Source organism: Galeopterus variegatus, unplaced genomic scaffold, assembly GCF_000696425.1.
Source record: "Galeopterus variegatus unplaced genomic scaffold, G_variegatus-3.0.2 Scaffold1672, whole genome shotgun sequence".
In the NCBI taxonomy this organism is placed as follows: Eukaryota; Metazoa; Chordata; class Mammalia; order Dermoptera; family Cynocephalidae; genus Galeopterus; species Galeopterus variegatus.
This window is the reverse complement of record NW_007727783.1, coordinates 264377-284288: the sequence shown is the minus strand read 5'-3', so window position 1 is coordinate 284288 and position 19912 is coordinate 264377. Positions and strand designations below refer to the sequence as shown.

At 47.5% G+C, this 19912-nt stretch overlaps 2 protein-coding genes across 2 annotated transcripts in view; both read left to right on the top strand.

The window, feature by feature from the left end:
* The window catches only part of PHB (prohibitin), an 18377-nt gene extending 8744 nt beyond the window's left edge, over positions 1-9633 (top strand). Inside the window, exons 6-7 of the mRNA XM_008578381.1 lie at positions 7046-7141; positions 8475-9633. Coding sequence (XP_008576603.1) covers positions 7046-7141; positions 8475-8687 — 309 coding nt within the window. The 3' untranslated portion in view covers positions 8688-9633. The remainder of the gene's footprint in view (positions 1-7045; positions 7142-8474) is intronic.
* Positions 1030-7003, top strand: LOC103595073 (prohibitin-like). Its single transcript, XM_008578382.1, has 5 exons — positions 1030-1100; positions 2308-2422; positions 4052-4213; positions 5222-5244; positions 6971-7003. Exons 2-5 carry the CDS (start codon positions 2335-2337, stop codon positions 7001-7003), a joined length of 306 nt encoding a protein of 101 aa, XP_008576604.1. The 5' UTR covers positions 1030-1100; positions 2308-2334.
* Positions 9634-19912: the final 10279 nt, after the last annotated feature.

Here is a 19912-nt window from a genome sequence, read left to right as displayed (position 1 = left end):
TTTTTTTTTTTTTTAATGTAATAAAAGACAAAAGAAGGCTGAGGAAATTTTTCGGATTAAAGGAGACTAAAGAGACATTAGATATAAATACAGTACTTCATCTTAGACTGCATTCTATATTCGGGGGATGCTATAAGTTCATTATTAGGTCAATTTACAAATTGGAATGCAGAGGAAGGATTACATTTACTCAAGAGGATTCCTTATTCTTAGAAAATACAGAGAAAGAAAGAGGAGAGAAAGCGAGAGGGGGAGAAGAAGGGGGAGGAGAAGGGAGAGGGAGGAAACAAATGATAAAGCAAATGGAGCAAAGTGTTAACAATAAGTGAATCCGAGTAAATGGTACACATGTGTTCTTTGTATTTTGTTCCTACAACTTTCCCAAATCAAATGGTTTTTAAAAATTGTGTCCAGGGGACCTGGAATCTAAGCCAAGCCTCTACGCTCACTTGGTGCATGACCCTGAATGAATCCCTTCTTCTCTATCAGTCTCAGTGTTCTAGTCCAGATGGTTTCTAAGGTTCTCTCTGGCTCTGACAATCCATGTCTCACGACTCTGAGGACGTTTCCAGATAGGACTTCAAACAGCAGGCGTCCTCAACTTCCCTCAAGGACTCTCGGGCCACAAGTTATCTCACCACAACTTCCTCCAAGGTGCCCAGACATCCTGGATCTCTCACCATGAATTTGTCCCTAACTATGTGTGCCACCAGCGGGAGGCCCAGCCTCTCCTTCCCAGGACCCTAGGGATCAACTCCCGGCAGTCTCTAGCACTAGTACAAACAGGCACGTGCATTTATCCCCAAGGAACTACAGCCCCAAAAGGCTTTGCGGCAACACCTCAGGGGTTATGGCCAAAGAGGAAAGGTTTTCCTGCATAGGCCAGCTGCTGCACGGCCTTTTGGGAATCGTAGTTCAACTGAGAAGGGTCGCGGAAGTAGCGTAACGCTGCAAACTACTCTTCCCAGAATTCACAGCGCTCCTCCCCACCAATCGGAGGCGCGGATCTTAGAAAGAGGGCGGGGAAGAGGAGGGAGCTACCCGGCGCACGCTCAGTATGTGTGGCTGGGGAATTCATGTGGAGGTCAGAGTGGAATCAGGTGAGTATGGTGGGGGACGCCAGGGCCTGTATTTGGGTAGCTTTGCAATTCTTCTCTGCCTTCCCATACTCATTGTAGGCGCGCGGGGTGCGTGTGTGGGTCCGCCTCGTGGGGGAGGGAAAAGGAGCTGATCGCGGACAAGCCAGAGGTTGAGCAGAGAAAAGGAGGTGTGTGTGGGGGGGGCAGGGTGAGGAATAATCCAGAAGCTATTAGAAATGGAAAAGACTGGGTGTCCTGGACTCAGAGAAGGAGAACTTAAATGCAAGTGGAGAGATTAAGGTAGTCTTGGGTTGAGCGCTGGGAAGGAGGGAGGAAGGGAGGACTTGCGATTGAAACGGACGACGTTGGGGCGGGGCATTAAAAAGTTACATGCTGGCCTGGTTTCTGGTTAGGGCAGCTGTGCTCCCGAACCCCACCCTCCCGATTCTTCCCGAGCTCTCCCTCACCGTGCCGCTGTTTAGAGCCTTTCTGCCAAGTTGGTTCTTCTGTTATCTTGGTTCCAGAATGTCATCCAGCCCTTGCTTCCATAATAACAGGTCATCGTTATTACATGATGTTCAGAAGCAGTATGGTGAGGAGTTTAGCTCTGCCTTCCAGCATTAGGCCTCTAGGTACTGCTTCTGGTTCTGCCACCTAATAACTGTGTGAGCTTGGGCTCCTCACATAACCTCTCCGTGTGCCTCAGTTTCCTCATCTGTAATAATTACTTCATAGGGCAATTATGAGGATTAAATTGCTCTTAGAAGACTGCCTGATATAAGTGTTAACTGTTACTGTTGTTTTTGGTGTTGGCGTCACCATGTAGCACATTCTTTGAATTATTTGCTCAAACTAAAATTGCACAGAACCAACCACTGCCTTTCCCTTGGGGCCTACTTGTCCAGGAAGTGGGAGAGTGGTTTAGTGTGCTGCTGAGTTCTCTGTGGATATCAAACCCATGCCTTGTTCCTATTATTGAACCAGGTGCTCCAGACCCACTTCTTTAAATAGTTGAAAAAGAAACTGAAAAAGAAAAAAGCAGAGGAATTGATTCTGTACTTCACAAGCTGCACAGTGTTGTATATTAGATGCCCTTCAGTCGATGATTTAGAGTCTGCGGGAGTTGGGGGAAAACAGCCAGCTTGAAAAGTGAATGCTGTGCCTCATAGAGGGCTTTCTCAGGATCTGGGGTCAAGTTGTTTTATTTTGTTTTGTTTTTACCCCTTAGGTGTAAGTGGGTCCAGCAGAAGGAAACATGGCTGCCAAAGTGTTTGAGTCCATCGGCAAGTTTGGCCTGGCCTTAGCTGTTGCAGGAGGCGTGGTGAACTCTGCCTTATATAATGGTGAGGCCCTGAGGTGTGCTGGGTCACCACTTTTTGCTGGAAGATTTCTGTTGGTTTACACAGCCCAGATGACACTCCTGATAGTAGCTGCTGTTTGTGACGAAGAGGGCTCATCTACTGCCATCCCACGTCATATGGGATGCATTGTGACTAGAGCACCTGTTCCTTTAGTCAAAGGTTCTCACAGAGCCTTTATTCAAAAAGAGCCTTCCAGCCCAATTGCTGGATGAATGTTTGCAGCTGCTCTTGTCAATTCGAAGTGATGCTGCACCACCCAAATGCAGCAGAGTGTCAGGATTTTACCAGCTTGCTTAAATGGAGATCTCATTTGTTCTCTTCTGCTTGTGTGTGGAGCAACTCAGCAAAGACTTTAGACCTGTTTGGGTAATCTTGTACTGAGCAGGAGCTTTTGCTCTACTGAAGTCGTGTAGTTCCAGAGAAGATATCTTCGAGGTGCGTGGCCCAGGTTTTAACAGCATGGCAGGAGTTTAAGCGGCTCTTCTTCCACTTTACTGTGTGGCCTTAGGCAAGTTGCTTCCCACTCTCTAGGTCTTAGCTTCCTCGTTGGTCGAGCAGTGGGATTGAACTAGTTTATCTCCAAGATCCCCTCCAACTCTATCATTCTGTAACTTTCAGTGCTGGAGAGCAGCAGTCGATTCACCTACCTGGCTGACAAGAGGAGGATTACTTTCAGAGTGAAGATATTTTGACTAACTGTAAGGAGGTTCAGAGAGGCAGAAACAGTAACTGATTAGAGAAGGCTGCTTGGCGTCTATCATTCTGTAACTTTCAGTGCTGGAGAGCAGCAGTCGATTCACCTACCTGGCTGACAAAAGGAGGATTACTTTCAGAGTGAAGATATTTTGACTAACTGTAAGGAGGTTCAGAGAGGCAGAAACAGTAACTGATTAGAGAAGGCTGCTTGGCGTATATGTCACATCTTTTTTTTTTTTAATAATAGTTATTTTTTATTTATCATCATCATCATCATTATTATTATTTTTATTATTATTATTAATTTCTGGCCACGGTACAAATCTTAATACGTTTATGGCACGTCTTTATACTGTGATCCTTTTGGCCTCCACCTGTATAACTAAACAGTAGTTGCCATTCCTGAATGTCTCTCTGAGTCAACACGACAGCTCTGTAACCCCTTAAAACTTTAGAGAAACAGAGTTATTAGAAAGAAAGAGTGGGACCTTATAAATTTTAGGATTCCCGTAGTGAGGGTGCTGTTTCTGGGATCACTGGGTTGAATTGGAGCCAGGATGGACTTGTGGTAACAGTGAAGACCTTAGCAAGTTTTAGAAGTTTTGGGAAGCGATTCCTGGGAATGTGTTGGTGAGAGTTTGGGGATGGGATGGTTAATCAGAAAGCCAAGGAGAAAGGATGCTGTAAGGAACAGATCTTGTACCAAAGTCCTTAGAGAGAAATGTGGGCTAGGAAGTGATTGCTTAGTTTTGTAGCTCTTTAGAAGCCTCTAGAGACCAGAAGTTTGGGAAGACAGAGCAGGAGAGGGGAGACTTAATAAATGAACAGAAAGCACCAGGGATCTTTCAAAGACATGATACTTTGGGGTAAAGGGAAAGAGGGGTTTTCTGACCCGTCATTATCCTTCCTTCCTAGTGGATGCTGGGCACAGAGCTGTCATCTTTGACCGGTTCCGTGGAGTGCAGGACATTGTGGTAGGGGAAGGAACTCATTTTCTCATCCCTTGGGTACAGAAGCCAATTATCTTTGACTGCCGCTCTCGACCACGTAACATTCCAGTCATTACTGGGAGCAAAGGTGAGTCTTACCTGTGGATCAGGTAAAGTAGGGAGTGTGGAAGTGGTACTGTGCTCTTTCATTAGGTCCAGAAGCATCTGTGGGACACCAGGATCCAAAAGAGATTGGACTTTACATCATAAGAATTCCTAGCATATTTGCCCTGGAGAGCTTTATATGGATTCATAGAAATAGATACTTAAGGTACACACACAGACAGCAATAAGTACAAGCTTAGAGAAATATACAAGGCTATATCTTAAGAGTTACACAGTGATCTAATTTTAAAGAAATATAAATGTGCCTTTTGCTCCCTGGTTGACCCTTCCCATCAGCTGTTGTTCTCCAGAGTGACTATATAAACCAGTCTCTAGCTGTCTGTCTGCCATAGTAGCTGACTTACCCTCTGCCTTGCTTTCTGTGGCCTGTGATGCAGCAGTGCAGACCTCACGTCATCTTGCAGGCTGAGCCCTGAGAGCATTCTCCTGGCATCTGTGACACTCCACTGGACTTCCAGTCAGAGCCTGAAATGAATTGTCATCACTGTCCTCTCCCATCCTACCCATAGAGGAACACAGGCAGTAAATGGAATAGCAGATGTGGTTCAGCAGTGACATTTATGCACATAAAGAGGAGAGGGTCACATTGGTATTGGTTTATTATCTTGATAACACTCAATGCCTTCTGTGCTATTCCCCAGCAGATGTTTCCTTACTGGGATTGTGCAGGCTTTGTGCTGGGCTGAAGGATGGAGGGAGTTCAAAGATGACGAAAACAGGAGCCGTTAAGGAGCTCAGTCTGGCTAGGAAGATAGACATGTGAACAAGCAATTATAGTAGAGTGGGGGGAGGACCAGGGTCAGGTCATATGGTGTGTAGGGGAGCACAGAAGAGAGCAGCTAGCTGTCACGGGTGCTGGAAAGGCTCCTGTAAGAAACTGATGTCCGAGCTGAGACTTGAAGAAGGAGAAATTTGTTGGGCAGAGAAGAGGGGGAAGGATAATTGGTAAATCTTTTTCTGTTGCTTCTAGCCGGAAAGGAGAAGCAGCCTCCTGTGAGAGGTCTGGCTTGCCTGCTACAAAAGAGGAAATAAAAGGTGGGGTGGGGGGTAATGGAGAAACATTAACTTTAACTTAAAAGCCTACTTCTGAGCTTCCTCCTCTTTGGGATTTCTTTTGTTTTGTTTTGTTATTGTTCTAAGGATACGTGATGTATCTACTTCCAAAACTGTTGAAAGGAACCTCCAGAGACCAGGGACTATTACGTGTTAATACGTTTCCCACCTCTTGGTGTCTGGTTCAGGACTTTACCTCATGGGCACTTGGCCCATACTGTTGATGAGTGCGAGCAAGCTGTGATGGTGCTTTAGCTCCGAGCAGGCCTGAATTGTCCAGGGGAAGGTATAATTCCCTCCCTGGGTCCTTTGATTGGGCTGAGTAATGAGAAGGTCGATCGGGACCATACATGAGTCTGATAACCTCTTACATCTGTTACCCATTTGACAGTGTTTTATATCTGTGTTCTAGTTCAGTTTCCCCCAACATTCTTGCAAGGCCTGGAAGGCAGATGAAATCATCCGACCACAGGAAACCGTATCTAAGAAGTGTGAGAAGAAAATTAGATTTCGTGGGGAATTTGCTGCCCTCAGCTGGCTCTTTTAGAAAGAATTTTTATTCCTTAATTATACATTTCATTTTTCATATCTCAAGATTATATTTTTTTTACCCAAACTTTGAACAAGAGTCCAGAAATGGATCAGGCAAAGTAGAACAGCTGCTGGAAGACTGTGGGACCAGGGTTTACTCTTCAGGAGAACATTGGGGCTGCTTATATCTTCTAAAAAGGCAGAGGTTGGAGTAGGGAGGAGGAAATGAAAGAAACAGAATTTGATAGTGAAACCAATGCTCTTCCCTTTATTTCTTTTTCAATAAAAAGTTGGTTGAATAAGTAAGTTGCTCTAAGCTAAACATGAGGAGTTCTGAGATGGGTTCCCCTTGTTTGTACTATCTTTAGAGACAGTAGCTACAGCCAAGTCTTGGTTATTTATGTGATATGGGGAGGTCTGTGCATAATCAGACTTTTAAACCTTCACCCTGACCAATGGCTTTACCTGCCTTCTCTTTCCTTTAAACCTTTTACCAGAACCACTCACACATCGGGAATACCATGATTTGCGTTCCACCCTCTCTCGTCCCTTTCCTGTTTAGTGGTGGAGTTGGACCAATGGCTTTACCTGCCTTCTCTTTCCTTTAAACCTTTTACCAGAACCACTCACACATCAGGAATACCATGATTTGCGTTCCACCCTCTCTCGTCCCTTTCCTGTTTAGTGGTGGAGTTTCTGTGAGAAAGAAGTGGATGGTTAATCCATAAGCAGAGAGCATCAGGCTCTTGAATCCCTGAGAACCAGCAGCATCCCCCACTCTCAGGGGCTCAGTTTTCCATCTGGTCTCCCATGGCCCTTTGAACAGGGCATCAAAGGACCTTGGAAGAGTACTAGGCAGTAATGGGGGTCCTAAACCCCACAGGTCTCTTCCTTTAGGGAGGTGGTCGATTGAGTAGGTGCCTTCTGGTGCCCATGAGCCACATCAAAAGCCCCAGGGGCTATTTTCCATGAGACCACCGCACTGAGCGTGAAAGAACGATGTATAGGAGCAGTTGGGGCAGCCAAGGATTGGGGGGTGTAAACTCGGTTTGGACGAGGATGTGGAGGTAGAAGGGTATTCTGGCCTCGTGGATACCTCCAGCTGCTAGAGCCATTCCTGCCCTCTTCCTTGCAGCGGCTGTGGAGGCCGTCCAGCAGCGCTGTCTAAGCAATCACTCTGCCTCGTCTTGTGCTCGCTCTCTCCCCTTAGACACATCTGACCTTCGGGAAGGAGTTCACAGAAGCAGTGGAAGCCAAACAGGTGGCTCAGCAGGAAGCAGAGAGGGCCAGATTTGTGGTGGAAAAGGTGAGTGTTCAACCAGATGTCAGGAGCCTCTCTTTTCCCTTTCTCCTGTGCTCAGCTTCCCCATTTGCTGGGTGGGCTGGAAATTCATCATCTGTCATCTCTTCTTCTGGGATAATCGGAAGGGGATTGAAGGAACTGTACTCCTGCAATTGGTTCCAGACTCTTTGGGGGCTAGTCAGATATGTGAAGTTATGTTGCTAAATCACTGAAGTGTAATTTTTTTTTCCACTTCCCTAAGATCAAAAACACTCATACAAATAAAAATATTTCTCCTGGAGTATTTTCAGCTTCACTGGGAAGTCATTTTTAACCATGGTTACATAGTAAAAGCTGACAGCAAAAAAGATCAAACGTTGCACCAGATGTGCTATCCTCACTGGGTTCCTTGCTAGCACTAAAACTACCCAGATGTGTTGAAGAGTGTGGTGGGACACAATGTATTTGCACAGCAGCCTGGTTTTCCTGCTATTTGCAAAGGTGTATTTATTTCTTGCTATCCCCTGCACCCCACCACCAGTAATTCTGATCCAAGACACCTTAGTCCTTAGAATCAGGGAAGAGGGACAGATTTAATTGTGGAGAACTTTGTGTTGGCAGGGGCTTGTTTTTCTTTGCATCTGCCATATTTCCAGAGCCTATAACAAGTCTAGCACTGTGCTTGGTAGTACTAGGTGTACAATAAACATTTACTGAGCAAACACACACAGCCTAGCAATTTCAAAATCATATTAATTTCAGAGAGGCTTGATACTGTATTCTTCCCACACTTCTGAAGGTCACGCATTGCAGATAGATGTCATCATATTGATAATTGTAGGGTAAGCCTAGGAGAGCTCATTCTGAGTGCCTGGGTTCCTGGTCAGGAACCAGCCTGGTTCACAGGCAGCTCTAGGGAGAGTCAAATGCATGCTACTCTTCCTTAACTACACTGGTTTTGATGAAAGTTGTTTTGACTTGGGACTGGAGGGAAAGATGCACCTGAGGATTGATTCCATCTTTCTCTTTTGCCTGTTTTCCTTGGCCTTGAATCCTTCTGGCTCAGAGTAGGGTGGCTGGACTCAATTGCAGTTAATATTAATGAAGACTTTGAAATAAGACAGATGCTTATACATCCAACAGAAGTGTATCCTGACAATGATGAGAAGTGGGCATTAAAGGAAAGAGTAGGATTGGGTGGTCAGTGTGCTTGTTGGCCCCATTGGGGGAGGAGGTAAATTCCCAGCATGCCTTCAGGAACCAGTGCAGGTGCCTAACCTTGTCCTTTCCTGGCTACAGCCTGACATCTTGTGCCCTGAGCTTTGGTCTTAGTCTCTGTCCACCTCCACTCTTTCAGGCTGAACAGCAGAAGAAGGCAGCCATCATCTCTGCCGAGGGCGACTCCAAGGCAGCTGAGCTGATTGCCAACTCCCTGGCCACCGCAGGTGACGGCCTGATTGAGCTGCGCAAGCTGGAAGCTGCAGAGGACATCGCATACCAGCTCTCGCGCTCTCGGAACATCACCTACCTACCTGCGGGGCAGTCCGTGCTCCTCCAGCTGCCCCAGTGAGGGCCTGTCCTCCCAGCACCTCCTCAGGCCAACTGGGCCGCAGCCCCGACAATTCCTCACACCGCCTTCCTTCTGCCCCCACCCCAAAATCACTGTGAAATTTCATGATTGGCTTAAGGTGAAGGAAATAAAATTAAAATCACTTCAGATCTCTAATTGCTCTTATCAGATGAAGCTCTTTCATTCTTCTCACATCCATCTCACATCTATCCACTTTTTTATCCACCTTCCTACCAAAATTTGCAAAGTGCCTACACCAGCAGCTTTGGGTCCCACTTTGGGGCCTGCTGGAGCTCCATCCTAAACACTGACAACTGGAAGAAGGAAAGCAGGAGCACGGTTGTCAGCCTGAGTAAACATGTCACCTTTATCCTGTCGTTTATTGAAGATTTGAGGATGATGGTGCATACAGCTGAACTGAGAAGGCAGGCCTCCTTTTTTCCAGTGGTTTCTGCACAGACAGCTGAAGAGAGGTGCTGGGGAAGGTCAGAGAGGAAGTAGTCTGTCTTTTACCATAACACTGATTCTCTTTAACTTTGCGACCAGCGGAAGCAGGTGTGTGTGAGCAGGGCATGGTTTAAAGAATCTGCCCCTGTTGAGGTGGGTGGGCTTGATTTTGCTACCCCCCAGGGTCCTGAAACTGGGATGGACTTGGATGGTGAGAGTGGAGGCCTGGACCGAGATGTGAGTCCTGTTGAATACTTCCTCTCCACCCCCAACCTTGGTCCCTTTCAAATACGCAATGGAATTCCAGCTTGAAGGACTGCATCCTGCAGAGGCTGGACATGCCTGCCAGAGATGTGTGCATCCTGCGTTCCTGGCTCCCTCATTCAGAGACTGCCCTTCTCGAGGGCTCTGTGCCTGTGCTCTGAAGGAAACAACCATGGGAAGAAAATAAATGTGTGTAAACTGCTGTCAATAAATGACACCCAGACCTTCCAGCTCAGTCATGGGTTTGTTTGTTTGTTTTTGTGGGAGCCATGGGATCAGAACAGAATGTTCTAGCTGTTTTTGTGTGCACATATTTGTATCACTAGCTGGGACAGGATCTCCAGCAAGGCAGAAAATGCTTTGCGCTGTGTTCCAGATCCATCCCCAATCTGAAATGAATCTCACTGGCATCAGGTGAGATTTGTGATGAGGTGAGTTTGTAAGAGGAGGCTGGGTGAGTTAATTAACCTTCCTCTGTATTTTGGTATCACTACTAACTGGGAGTTGTAGGCCCGCACACCAACTCTCAGCAACACTGTCCCCTGATGGGGGAGGGAAGTGCTTGACATAGAATACACACATCCAATATCAGTGCCCTCTGATTTAATTTCTATATGCATTAAATGGCTTGGGGTGCTCTGCAGTGGGTTTATATTGTTTGTTTGGCCTTGCTATGACAGATGTGGAAACTGGAAAAGCTTTGGCATTTGAGGAGTCCCTAGTTAATACATTTTGGATCATGAAGAAGGAAAGTAAATCTAGGATTCCAGTCACTCACCTCAAATCCTTTTAGGAACAAAGCAGAAACAACGTGCAGTGAGCATGCAGCATTGACTGTGCTTTAACCTCTGCCCTCAATTTAATCCTGGGCTCACCACCTGGCCACGGAGAGGGGTCTTTAAGAAGACTCTGCAGGCCGATCTATGACCTGGATTCTGCATTTCCTGTCCCAGAGTCACAAGGCCAGCTGTCAGCTGGGAAAGAGGGGGACCTGATGCACAGATTTGGGGATTGAGTTCTCCCAATTCATATACCGCGTACCCCTCCCAGGGCCTCTTGGCAGGAATCTGGTCCCTTCCCCTCCTCCCCAGGGCAGACAGCAGTGTGTGATGGGCTCCCGCCCCTCTGCTGAACCTCCAGTCTCCCACCAGAGCCTCATTCTGCATGATACTCTTGAAACTCCCCATCTAGCCCATCTTCCGGCCACATCCACCAGCATCATTTATCTCAGGCCTCAGGATCTCTCTTTTTTCGCTGTAAGAATGGTGAGGCCTGCAAATTATGAGGTGCCTGGACTCCAAGCACATTAAAGACTGGGGCAGAAACAGCATAATTCCTAAATAAGTTCCAGACCAGCCTCCACTCTGCAGCCTTCCTCTTTTCCTGCCATTTATTGCTTTGGACACCCTTTGGGGGGGGATGGGGGGGTGGGGACAGGTTGGGGCAGGAGGCTCCTCTGTCTTCCCCAGGCCTTTTTAAAAGAGCAGTTGCTGTTTCCTGCATTTGGTTGGAGATTGGGTTTCATACTCCAGGTGTCTGTCTGTAGGGGAGCCCTGAGCTGCAGAGCTGCCTCACTCAGCTTCTGGGTTCCTTCTGCCTTCGAGTCAGCCCTTTCAGTGTCAGGCAGGCCAGGCTTCCTGCCGGCTTTGCCATCAGTCTCCCTGTCATGGATGGCAGAGGCACATCCCAGTGGCAGCCCAGGGGCCTCGTTCTGTGTTGACTTCCGCTGCCAAGTAATTCTTTTCACAAATGTTCAAGGGCTATTAACTGGCTTCTTAGGCCCAAAGCCCCCTTATGGCCTCTGGGTTTCTCCAGAAGCTGCCACAATGGGTCTTTATCAGCTCAGGATTCTTGGGGGCCTCGGATCAAAAGCCATGTCCTGTCCTGGCCAGGGAAGAGGTAGAGCAGGAAGTATCTTCCTCCCTCTCTCCTGAATAGTTCCCTTGTTTGGGCTTGGAACGGTTGCTTGCTGAGAAGGCAGTGGACGCTGGATGGAGAGAGGAGAGAAAAACCCTCAAAGGGTTGCCATTTTCCTGACTTCTGCTAGTTTTACACAACTTCTGCCGGTGTGGACTGATGGGGACTCCGGAGGACTCTGGCTGGTTTATTTGAAAGACAGAGAAAGACAATGGAATATTAGTCAAATTCTGACTTAGCAAATCTTATTCTAATGGGATATTCCAGCAATCTGCAGAGGGATGTTCAGTTAGGACCTCCCCTTGACCTTTGCTACCTGCCAATCATCATGCGCAAAGCAGCCCACCCTGATTGAAAATAACCCGAGTGAGAAAGGCGCAGGAGGCTGTAACTGATTTCCTGCATTTCCTAGGTCTTCTGTTCATCCTGCATGGTGCTTCAGACTTCATTTTTCTAAAGCAGATCTCATCTCCCCCCTCCTGAAGAACCTTCAGGGCTACTCCTTGCTCGCTTAGTAAAGTGCAAATGTCTTATCCTGGTATTCGAGGCTCTCTGTGGGCTGGCTACCCCTTTCTAGCCTAACTAATTGTTTAACTACTTACCTCACAGACCTACCTAGTGGTTCTCCCAGGGTCAGGAGTGATGTTTGAAAATGCAAGTGGAAAAGGGCAGTGGCTACTGGCATTAAGTGAGAGGGAGGGGAGGTGGCAGGGACGCTACAAGACCTACTTTGTCCATAACACCCCCACTGAAAACATGCACCAGACTGAGTTCCTTGCTCCTGTCGACACCCCTGTCCCCCTCATACTTTTACTGCATCCTCCTTGCTCATTGTCACCTCACCCTGGACAGCCCTTTCCCCACATTTCACAGGTCCAGCTGCCGCCATCCTTTGAGTTCTAGCTCAAATTCTTTCTCTGCCACAAAACTTCTGCCGATGTCCCCTCCTTCCCCTACCTGGTGCCTCACCTGTCCCTTGCCTGCACAACTTATCCACGTTCCTATGAGGCATTTGGCACTCTCTTCATTGCACTGCAGTTGTGCGTGCGTGCGTGTGTGACTGAGTGTGTATCCCCTCTCCCACTCTATAATTATAGAGGGCAGGATCCCCCTTCCTCTTCTTTCCCCCAACCACTCCCTGATCTTTCCCAAGTCAAACGTAACTGGCTCTTGTGGGAGTTACTGGATGCTGGTTGAATGAATGGAGGAAGCATCAAGGGTACAGGACTGAGTTAGAGATGAGAGCTCCTCCCATGCCTTACACTGACTTACCTCAAGACACTGTGAACCGGGGTTCTCTGGGTCCAGCAGGCCAACCCACCCACTACTGCCGCTCCCTCTCAACCAGTTTCTCAGAATCGTCCCTCCGTCGCTTCACACAGCATCGTGTATGGACTGTCCCCTTGCTGCCGCTGCCCATGGCACACTCGCCTGCTTGTCTGGAACACCACTCTTCTCTCTCCTCCCTCCTTCAATCCTTGCCCTTGTCTCCAGCCCAGCTTAAAAATCTCCTTTCTCCAGGAATTCGCCTCTGGCTAAGCTCTTCCAAGCTTTCCTTATACATAAAGTCTCTCTTTAAAAAAGAGATATTAGCTCTGCAACCGCAGCAACTCTGGGATCGGGAATCGAACAAAAAAGGAGTGATGAGGCCTGCCCCGGCCGGCAGAGCTGCGGTGCCTTGGCAAGGCCAGGCACACGTAGCTGGAAGGGAGAGCACATGGAAATGTACTGGGCCTGGGGAAACCAGTTTGTAGTTGGAAGAGAGCGTCTTTGCCTATGACGCCGGGTGGATGGGGAGGAGGGGTGTCTCTCCAGCACCCTCGAATCAAGCTACTTCAGAAGAGAGAGCGAGGCCAAAAAGGCAGGGCTACTTTGGGGGAGCTTAAAACTGTTGTCATCCGTGGAGGCTGGGCAAACCACCTGAATTAGCCAGAAAAGCCAAGATCAGTGAAAGGCTTGGACCATCTAAGTTTGGCTGAAAGAGCTGCAAACACTTCAGTCAAGGGTGGCAAATACAGCCCATTGCTTGTTTTTGTATAGCTCGGGAACTAAGAATGGTTTTGACGCTTTTAAATGGTTAGAAAAAAATCAAAAGGATAATAATATTTTACGATACATGAAAATGACAGGAAATTCAAACTTCAGTGTCCATAAGTAAAATTTTGTTGGAACATAGCTATGCTCCTTTGCACTACGACAGCAGAGCTGAATAGTTACAAGAGACTGTATGACCCGCAAAGCCCAAAATATTTACTATCTTTTCCTTCACAGAAGTTTGCTGACCTCTGACTTAGGAGCTTAGATAGCCTTGGAGAAGAAAAGGAAGAACCCTGGAATTTGGTAGTTTCAGGTATCAGAAGGAACTGGGAGCTTTAAGTCAGATACCAGTGTAATTGTCACCAAGTCCTTGATTGCGTTCAAGGCTATGGTGATCTGAGAAGCCAAGTTACATAAGGGCCCTGGCACACAGATTTATCATACCTGCTGGTGTCCGTGGCTTGCACATGTTTCTAAGATGGTGAAAGATGAGAATGGGGGTAGCAAACAGGGATGAGGAAGGAAGAAAAGGCCTAAGGTCGCCTAGAGGTCTGAGGATCTCTAGGTCTGGGGTAAAACCACTTCTTTCCCATGCTCTGCCCTCCAGGGAGTGTTTGCTGCTGGACTGTCTCTCCAAAGCAAGGAGTGGCTACTGCCAAGGAAGGGAGCGCAGTGTTCTGATGAGTCCCAGAAACTCGGGCCTCTGGGCAAAGAGTCTTTTGGCTAAGACCTTGTCTGTCCTGGACAGCCAGAGACCCCCAAAGAACCTACAGGTACTCTTCATTGTGGATTGCACCAAACCCAGTCTTTACCATGCATTCGAGAGCAGAGGAGATTTCTCTCTAGCTAACAATTGCTTCTTTCCTCAGTTGCTTTTGCCAAGCTCTCAGTGTGAAATGCCATTTACCCTCTCCTGTGTCTCTACCCCTGCCTGCCTCAAGATCGCCTTCAACACGTACTTTCTTTGGATCTCCTTTCCTGTCTAACTCCACCCCTACCAAGACCACAACAGCACAAAACTGCAAAAGGAGCTTTCAGATCCTCAGGAACAACCCCTACCTTCAAGTGAGGAGGGCAAAGAGACTTGCCCAACCACCCACAGGGTGTGGGTGACAGAGCAATGGAAATATTCATATCCTTAATTTTTGGAGAAGAAAAAAAAAAAGGCTGCATGAAGTGTTTAAGTAATTTATGCAAGGTCTCCCAGGCTAGTCTAGTCAATGGCAGAGTCACACTCCAAACTCAAATCTTTCTAGTTCGAGAACCCTTTCCACCAAGCTGATTTGCACTTGCCTGACCTCCCACAGGGTGTGGGTGGGAGTGGAATCCAGTTCTCCAGACTCTCCGTCTAGGGCTGCTCCATCCCATATCTCAGCTACTGACTGTCCCAGTGTTTGAGGCACCTTGACATGTAAATCCTTCCTGTGCATTCATGGTGGGTGGCTGTATGTGTCCTCTTCATTCCTTTTGTGAGCACACTTTTATCCACAGCTAGACTGGAACAGGTGGAATGCAAGACAATGTCCTCTCTTTTGAAAGCCCCTTCACACCAGGGACCTGCATGCAGCAATGCTTGCTGACACTATACAACTCTGAGTTGGGCTGGATTCCCAGACTTCTCACTCCAGAAGACAACTCAGTTTACTGTAAAGGGTTCTTCTAGAACTAGAAAGATTTAGGTTTGGAGTCTGACTCTGCCATTGACTAGACTAGCTTGGGAGACCTTGGACAAGTTACGTAAATACTTCAAGCAGCCTTTTTCCCTCTCGAAAAACTAAGGATAAGAATATCCACATTGCAGTGCTACTGAAGAGTAAATGAGATGATGTGCAAATGTTCACAACCAGACTAGTGGCAGGTTCATCAGTCTTACATGAGCCCCTTAGATTCTACTATTGTTTGAAGGAAGGGTTCTATGACTGCAAAATTTGAAATCCGCTATCCTAGAAGCTCTTCTTGAAAGTCCTTCCATCTCTCAAGTCTGTTTCAGACCAGGAGCCAGGCAAGGCTGTGGCCTCTCTTCTCCACCAGATGGCAGCAACCTCCGCTGCTGCAGGTACCAGGCTGTGTGACAAGTACATGTGGTTCAGAAAAACCTAGGGAAGGGACTAGGAGAATGTTAGCGCCAACACTGAGGATAAGTAAATAGGTCCAGGTGACCCTATGCAGATGACTTCCTGATATACAACCCCCGGGCATCTGTGACAGTAAATATACCAACTGTTCTGCCCCAACCACCAGCCAAACTGGTGCTACCCATCTGTCTGCCAGGGGGGCGTCTGCCATCCAGCTCTGCTTTAACTCTTTCTCAAACCAAGAAGGCTCCCAGGATGCTCGATACTTAGGCTTTAGTGGACCGAGGTCAGTTTGGGGAGTTTACCCAGTAGTTAATTAATTATTATGACACAGAAGGAAAACTGGATTCCCTTTCTGAGGCCCCGGGAGTTTCCTTCCAATTTCCAAAAACACTCATGAGGGGCGAAATTAAATCTGACAGGCTGATAAGTACTTGGGGGAGGCTTGACCTATCTTATGGATGCTTTTATGAATGATCACACCTGAAAAGGACAAGCGCCGTATACACAAGTTGGTCCATTCATTCATCCAACAAATATTATTGAGTACCTGCTGTGTGCAGGGGACTAAAAGATGAATCACATGCAGGTCCTTTTTAAAGAGGCTTAGTCCAAACAACAGGTGATTGGGTCGTGAGTATTAAAGTGCTTTGTATTGTTTTTTCTTCTTCCTTCAGATTTGTCTTCCTTATTTTTCGGCTCAGACCAAAAGTTAAATGATGAGGCTCTGAAATAGGAAAAAAGCAGGGAAAGGGAATAGTTGGAAGGAAGCCAGAGGGCTCAAATGTTTGCTGTAAGTAATCCACAAAGTGGAGTGTAGATTTGGGTACACTATTCCTGATGTACAGATTTTTTTTTTTTTTGAGGCGGGGTGGGGGCAGCTGGCTAGTGCAGGGATCCAAACCTGTGACTTTAGTGTTAGAAGGCTGTGTTCTAACCAGCTGAGCTAACTAGCCAGCCCCTGATGTATAGATCTTAAAGCAGAGCATTTCTCCCATCTCCTTCCATTGGTTTTCCTGGAGAATAAGTGATCCTAGCTCTACCCTGCTTCACCTTGCAAATGAACACTGCCTGATCCTTTAAACTGGCTTATAAAGAACACTTATTGGTTCAATACTTTTTATTTTAAATGATACAGAGAAGTATAAAGAATAAAACAGGATGAACCATAATCTTGTTGCCCACAGGTAATATTTTTAAAAAATATATACATCACTATGTCATGCAAATGGTACAGAAAGATAAATAATGAAAGGGGAAAGCCCTCCAACCACTTTTCTCCCACAGTTCTTCTCCTCCAAAATAACCAGTTAGTTTACTTAAATTTCCTTCCAGAAAAAAAAAAAGTCATGCATTCAGCAGCACATATATCTCTATGTCTATATGTACATGTCCTCAGCTGTTGTACTTATTTGCACAGAAGTAAATCACACTGTACCTACACACTGTTCTGCACCTTGCTGTTTTCACTTATTAAAATATCTTGGACATTCCGCCCTGTAGCACATACTAATCCACCTCATTCTTTTTAATGGCTACATTGTTTTCTCTCATGTAGATCTATGATGTTTTGTTGTTGGCTTTGGATGCTGCAATCAAAGCTGTAATGCGCACTGCCTGGTTCTTAAAAGGACCCAGTGATCTCTGCACATGATTTTCTCACAGGCAACAGGGTTGGTCCTAAGGTCCCAGGAAGCAACCTTTGGGGTGAGGAGACAGCAATGCTTGAGCCCCTAGAGCTGCCCAGTGGCTTTGTATTATGAATGTGTGGCTTTGACTTCTTGGGGGAAGTTGTCACTCCTCTATCTCCTATTTCCGACAAGCTGTCACAGCTGCTACCAGGCTGCTACCAGGCTGCTACCAGGCTGGCCATCCCAAACATGGATGACCCTGGTATGGAGTCCTTGCCTCTCCCAGCCGGTTGAGGGTTTGCTGGGCTGGCGGACAGGTTCCCTGGGGCTCTTAGCCAAGGCCGGCAGCATTGCTCAGCTTGGTCGGTGTTCACGGCTGCACCGTGCTGCTCTGAGATTCACAAACAAACAGGAAGCCAGTCCACTTCCTCCTTGCTGGGGCTGGTCCCAGTCCTTATCGACCAGTTAGCCCAGAGGGGAAAGAGCAGCCCAGGATTCAGAAGGCGACTTCCTGGTAGAGGTGATGGGGATTTCTGGTCTCACTGCCAGGATGGGCTCCCCATCTCTAAGCACCTCTGTGCCCAGCTGGGACAGCCTTACTGACAATGAAAGTTGAGCTCAAATCTCTCCCCTTTGGGAAGATTTTTCTAATACCACCCTGTCTGGGTCCCACTTGGCCCTTTGATTCTAAGATCGAGTTCTTCCGCACTTGTAGTAAGCAGCTCTGTAAGTATTTGTGCTGTGAGCATTTTCTCCCTGAAGGCAGCATCGGCATATTTTCTTCTGCCTTGTGCCAGTGCCCACCCAGCACAGCTCTCTCTGTTTATGGGGGATGCTCAATAAATGTTTGTAGACTCAATGATCAATTCTAAAAGGGGTGGCAAACAGGGCTGCAACCTCAGCTCATGATGGGGCCAGAAAGCATTGCTGTTTGAGACCGGGGGTGGGGGGACAGTTGAACCAGAGGGAGTGGCGAGGACAGTTATAAGTGTGTGAAGCAGAGATGTGGCTGGGGTGGAGGCCAGAGATGAGAGCTGCAGATATTCTGTGTAGTCAACAAGTCCTGAATGCCACTAGACCACATGGAAAATCGGTTCCCTAATTGAAGAGTCGCTATATACATTATACAGGGGGTGCCCGTTTTAAAGGTATTAGAATTTTAAATATATGAACATAAAAACAATGCTGAACATATTTAATCCTTTGCAGTGTGACTCAGAGTGTGCACTGGGATACTGTTGTGCCTCGGGCAACCATTATGACTCAATTATTTCAGAGAACATTAGACATGGGCCTGGCAGCCTCAAGTGAGTCCTTGTCAGTTGCTTTTTAAAAAATCTCTGATATCAACCTGTTTAGTTGCCACTGTTTTCTTTTTTAAGAAAGCTGGGTGCAGAAACCAAATTAAAAAACAAACACTACCAACTGCGAAACCTTAAACACCCAGTTATCTCCCCTTTGCAGTTGTTTGGGCTTCAAGTAAAAGTTTCTCTATTATGCACCTGGGGTGCAGAGAAGCATGAGACACATGGGGGTTGAAGACCAGCAGGTAAGGACAGTGGTGAATGGTGGGTGGGCCACGCTGGGGGCTGAGGCAGGAGGACACTGAAGCAGAGACCTTCAGGGACGTGTAAGAGTAGGGCAGGGAGGGAGTGCGGAGCTCTCTGAGCTGCATCTCAAAAGACTGGTGCAGACCTTGAAACAGCAGCTCCAAAGTCCCCTAATCCCTCCGAAGGGCACCTATGCTCAGAATGTAGATCACAAAAGTGGACCAAGGAGTGACCCCGGTGGCTGGTCCAGGGACGTGTGAGGTTCAAGGTGCTTCTTGATCTTCACCTAATCTGCATGCAGTCGTCACAGCATCACCTGCGAAGTACATAGGGGGAGTTCAGCTCCCTGCCAACCCTATGTAGTTTCCAAAGCTTCAACCCAGGTCAAGTTTAGGGTGTTTATTCTAGAAGCAGAGAAAGGAGAGCTCCACAGAGACAGATTGAGTGGGGGCAAACAGTGGGCCCAGCAATGAGGGACACAAACTGTAGCCTCCGAGGCTGGCAGACGCTCCTAGCCCTCCCAGCATGCCAGCACCCCGCCCAGCCCAGTCTCAATCAGACAATAAGAGATGAGTGGAAACCTCAGGTTAAAAATACTCAGTGTTGTAAAGAGAAATAAGAACAGGAAGGAAGTGTGGGGAGGCAAGGCAAAATAGAGAAAAAGTCCTAGAGAAGAATGAGATGTTATTAATGGGTGGAAGCTGATCAGGTAGAGCAGGTGGGAAATGCTTCCAGGCATCTGCAGGATTGGTGGGCATGGGATGCGGTCATGATGGGCTTCACCTTCTTGGGCATGATTCAGGCAGGTCCTCCAGAGAAATAATTTTCACCTATTGAGACCAAGATTCAGATCCCCTCAAAGAGTCTTGAGTCAGGATTTGAATGGACAAGCACAGAGCCTCCTCCAAGGACGGTGGGGCATGCCTGTCATTCTCTCAGGAAGTGAGGGGAGTCACCTAAACCCCCAGGGCCTCAGCCCTGGGCAGGGTGGAAAGGGTGTTCATCTGGCCTTGGGAACAGACACTCTGTCACAGAGGTTAAGATCAGGGCTCTGGGGGCCGGCCCGGTGGCGCACTGCTACAGTGCACCGCTTGGGAGTGCGGCGGCGCTCCCGACGAGGGTTCGGATCCCACATACAGACCGGTTCCCGCTCACTGGCTGAGCGAGGGGCGGGCGCAGCACCGAGGGTTGCAATCCCGTTGCCGGTCCCGGTCCGGTACGGGCGCGACACTGAGGGTTGCGGTCCGTTGCTGGACACGAAAAAAGACAAAAAGGAAAAAAAAAAAAAAAAAAAAAAAAAAAAA

What these genes read in the sequence shown, in the direction of transcription:
- LOC103595073 (XM_008578382.1), top strand. Translation starts at nt 2,335, where the DNA reads ATGGCTGCCAAAGTGTTTGAGTCCATCGGCAAGTTTGGCCTGGCCTTA. An exon ending in AGTCATTACTGGGAGCAAAG is followed by an intron (nt 4,214 to 5,221) that starts GTGAGTCTTACC and finishes TGTTGCTTCTAG; the next exon opens with CCGGAAAGGAGAAGCAGCCT. An exon ending in GAAAGGAGAAGCAGCCTCCT is followed by an intron (nt 5,245 to 6,970) that starts GTGAGAGGTCTG and finishes TCTTCCTTGCAG; the next exon opens with CGGCTGTGGAGGCCGTCCAG.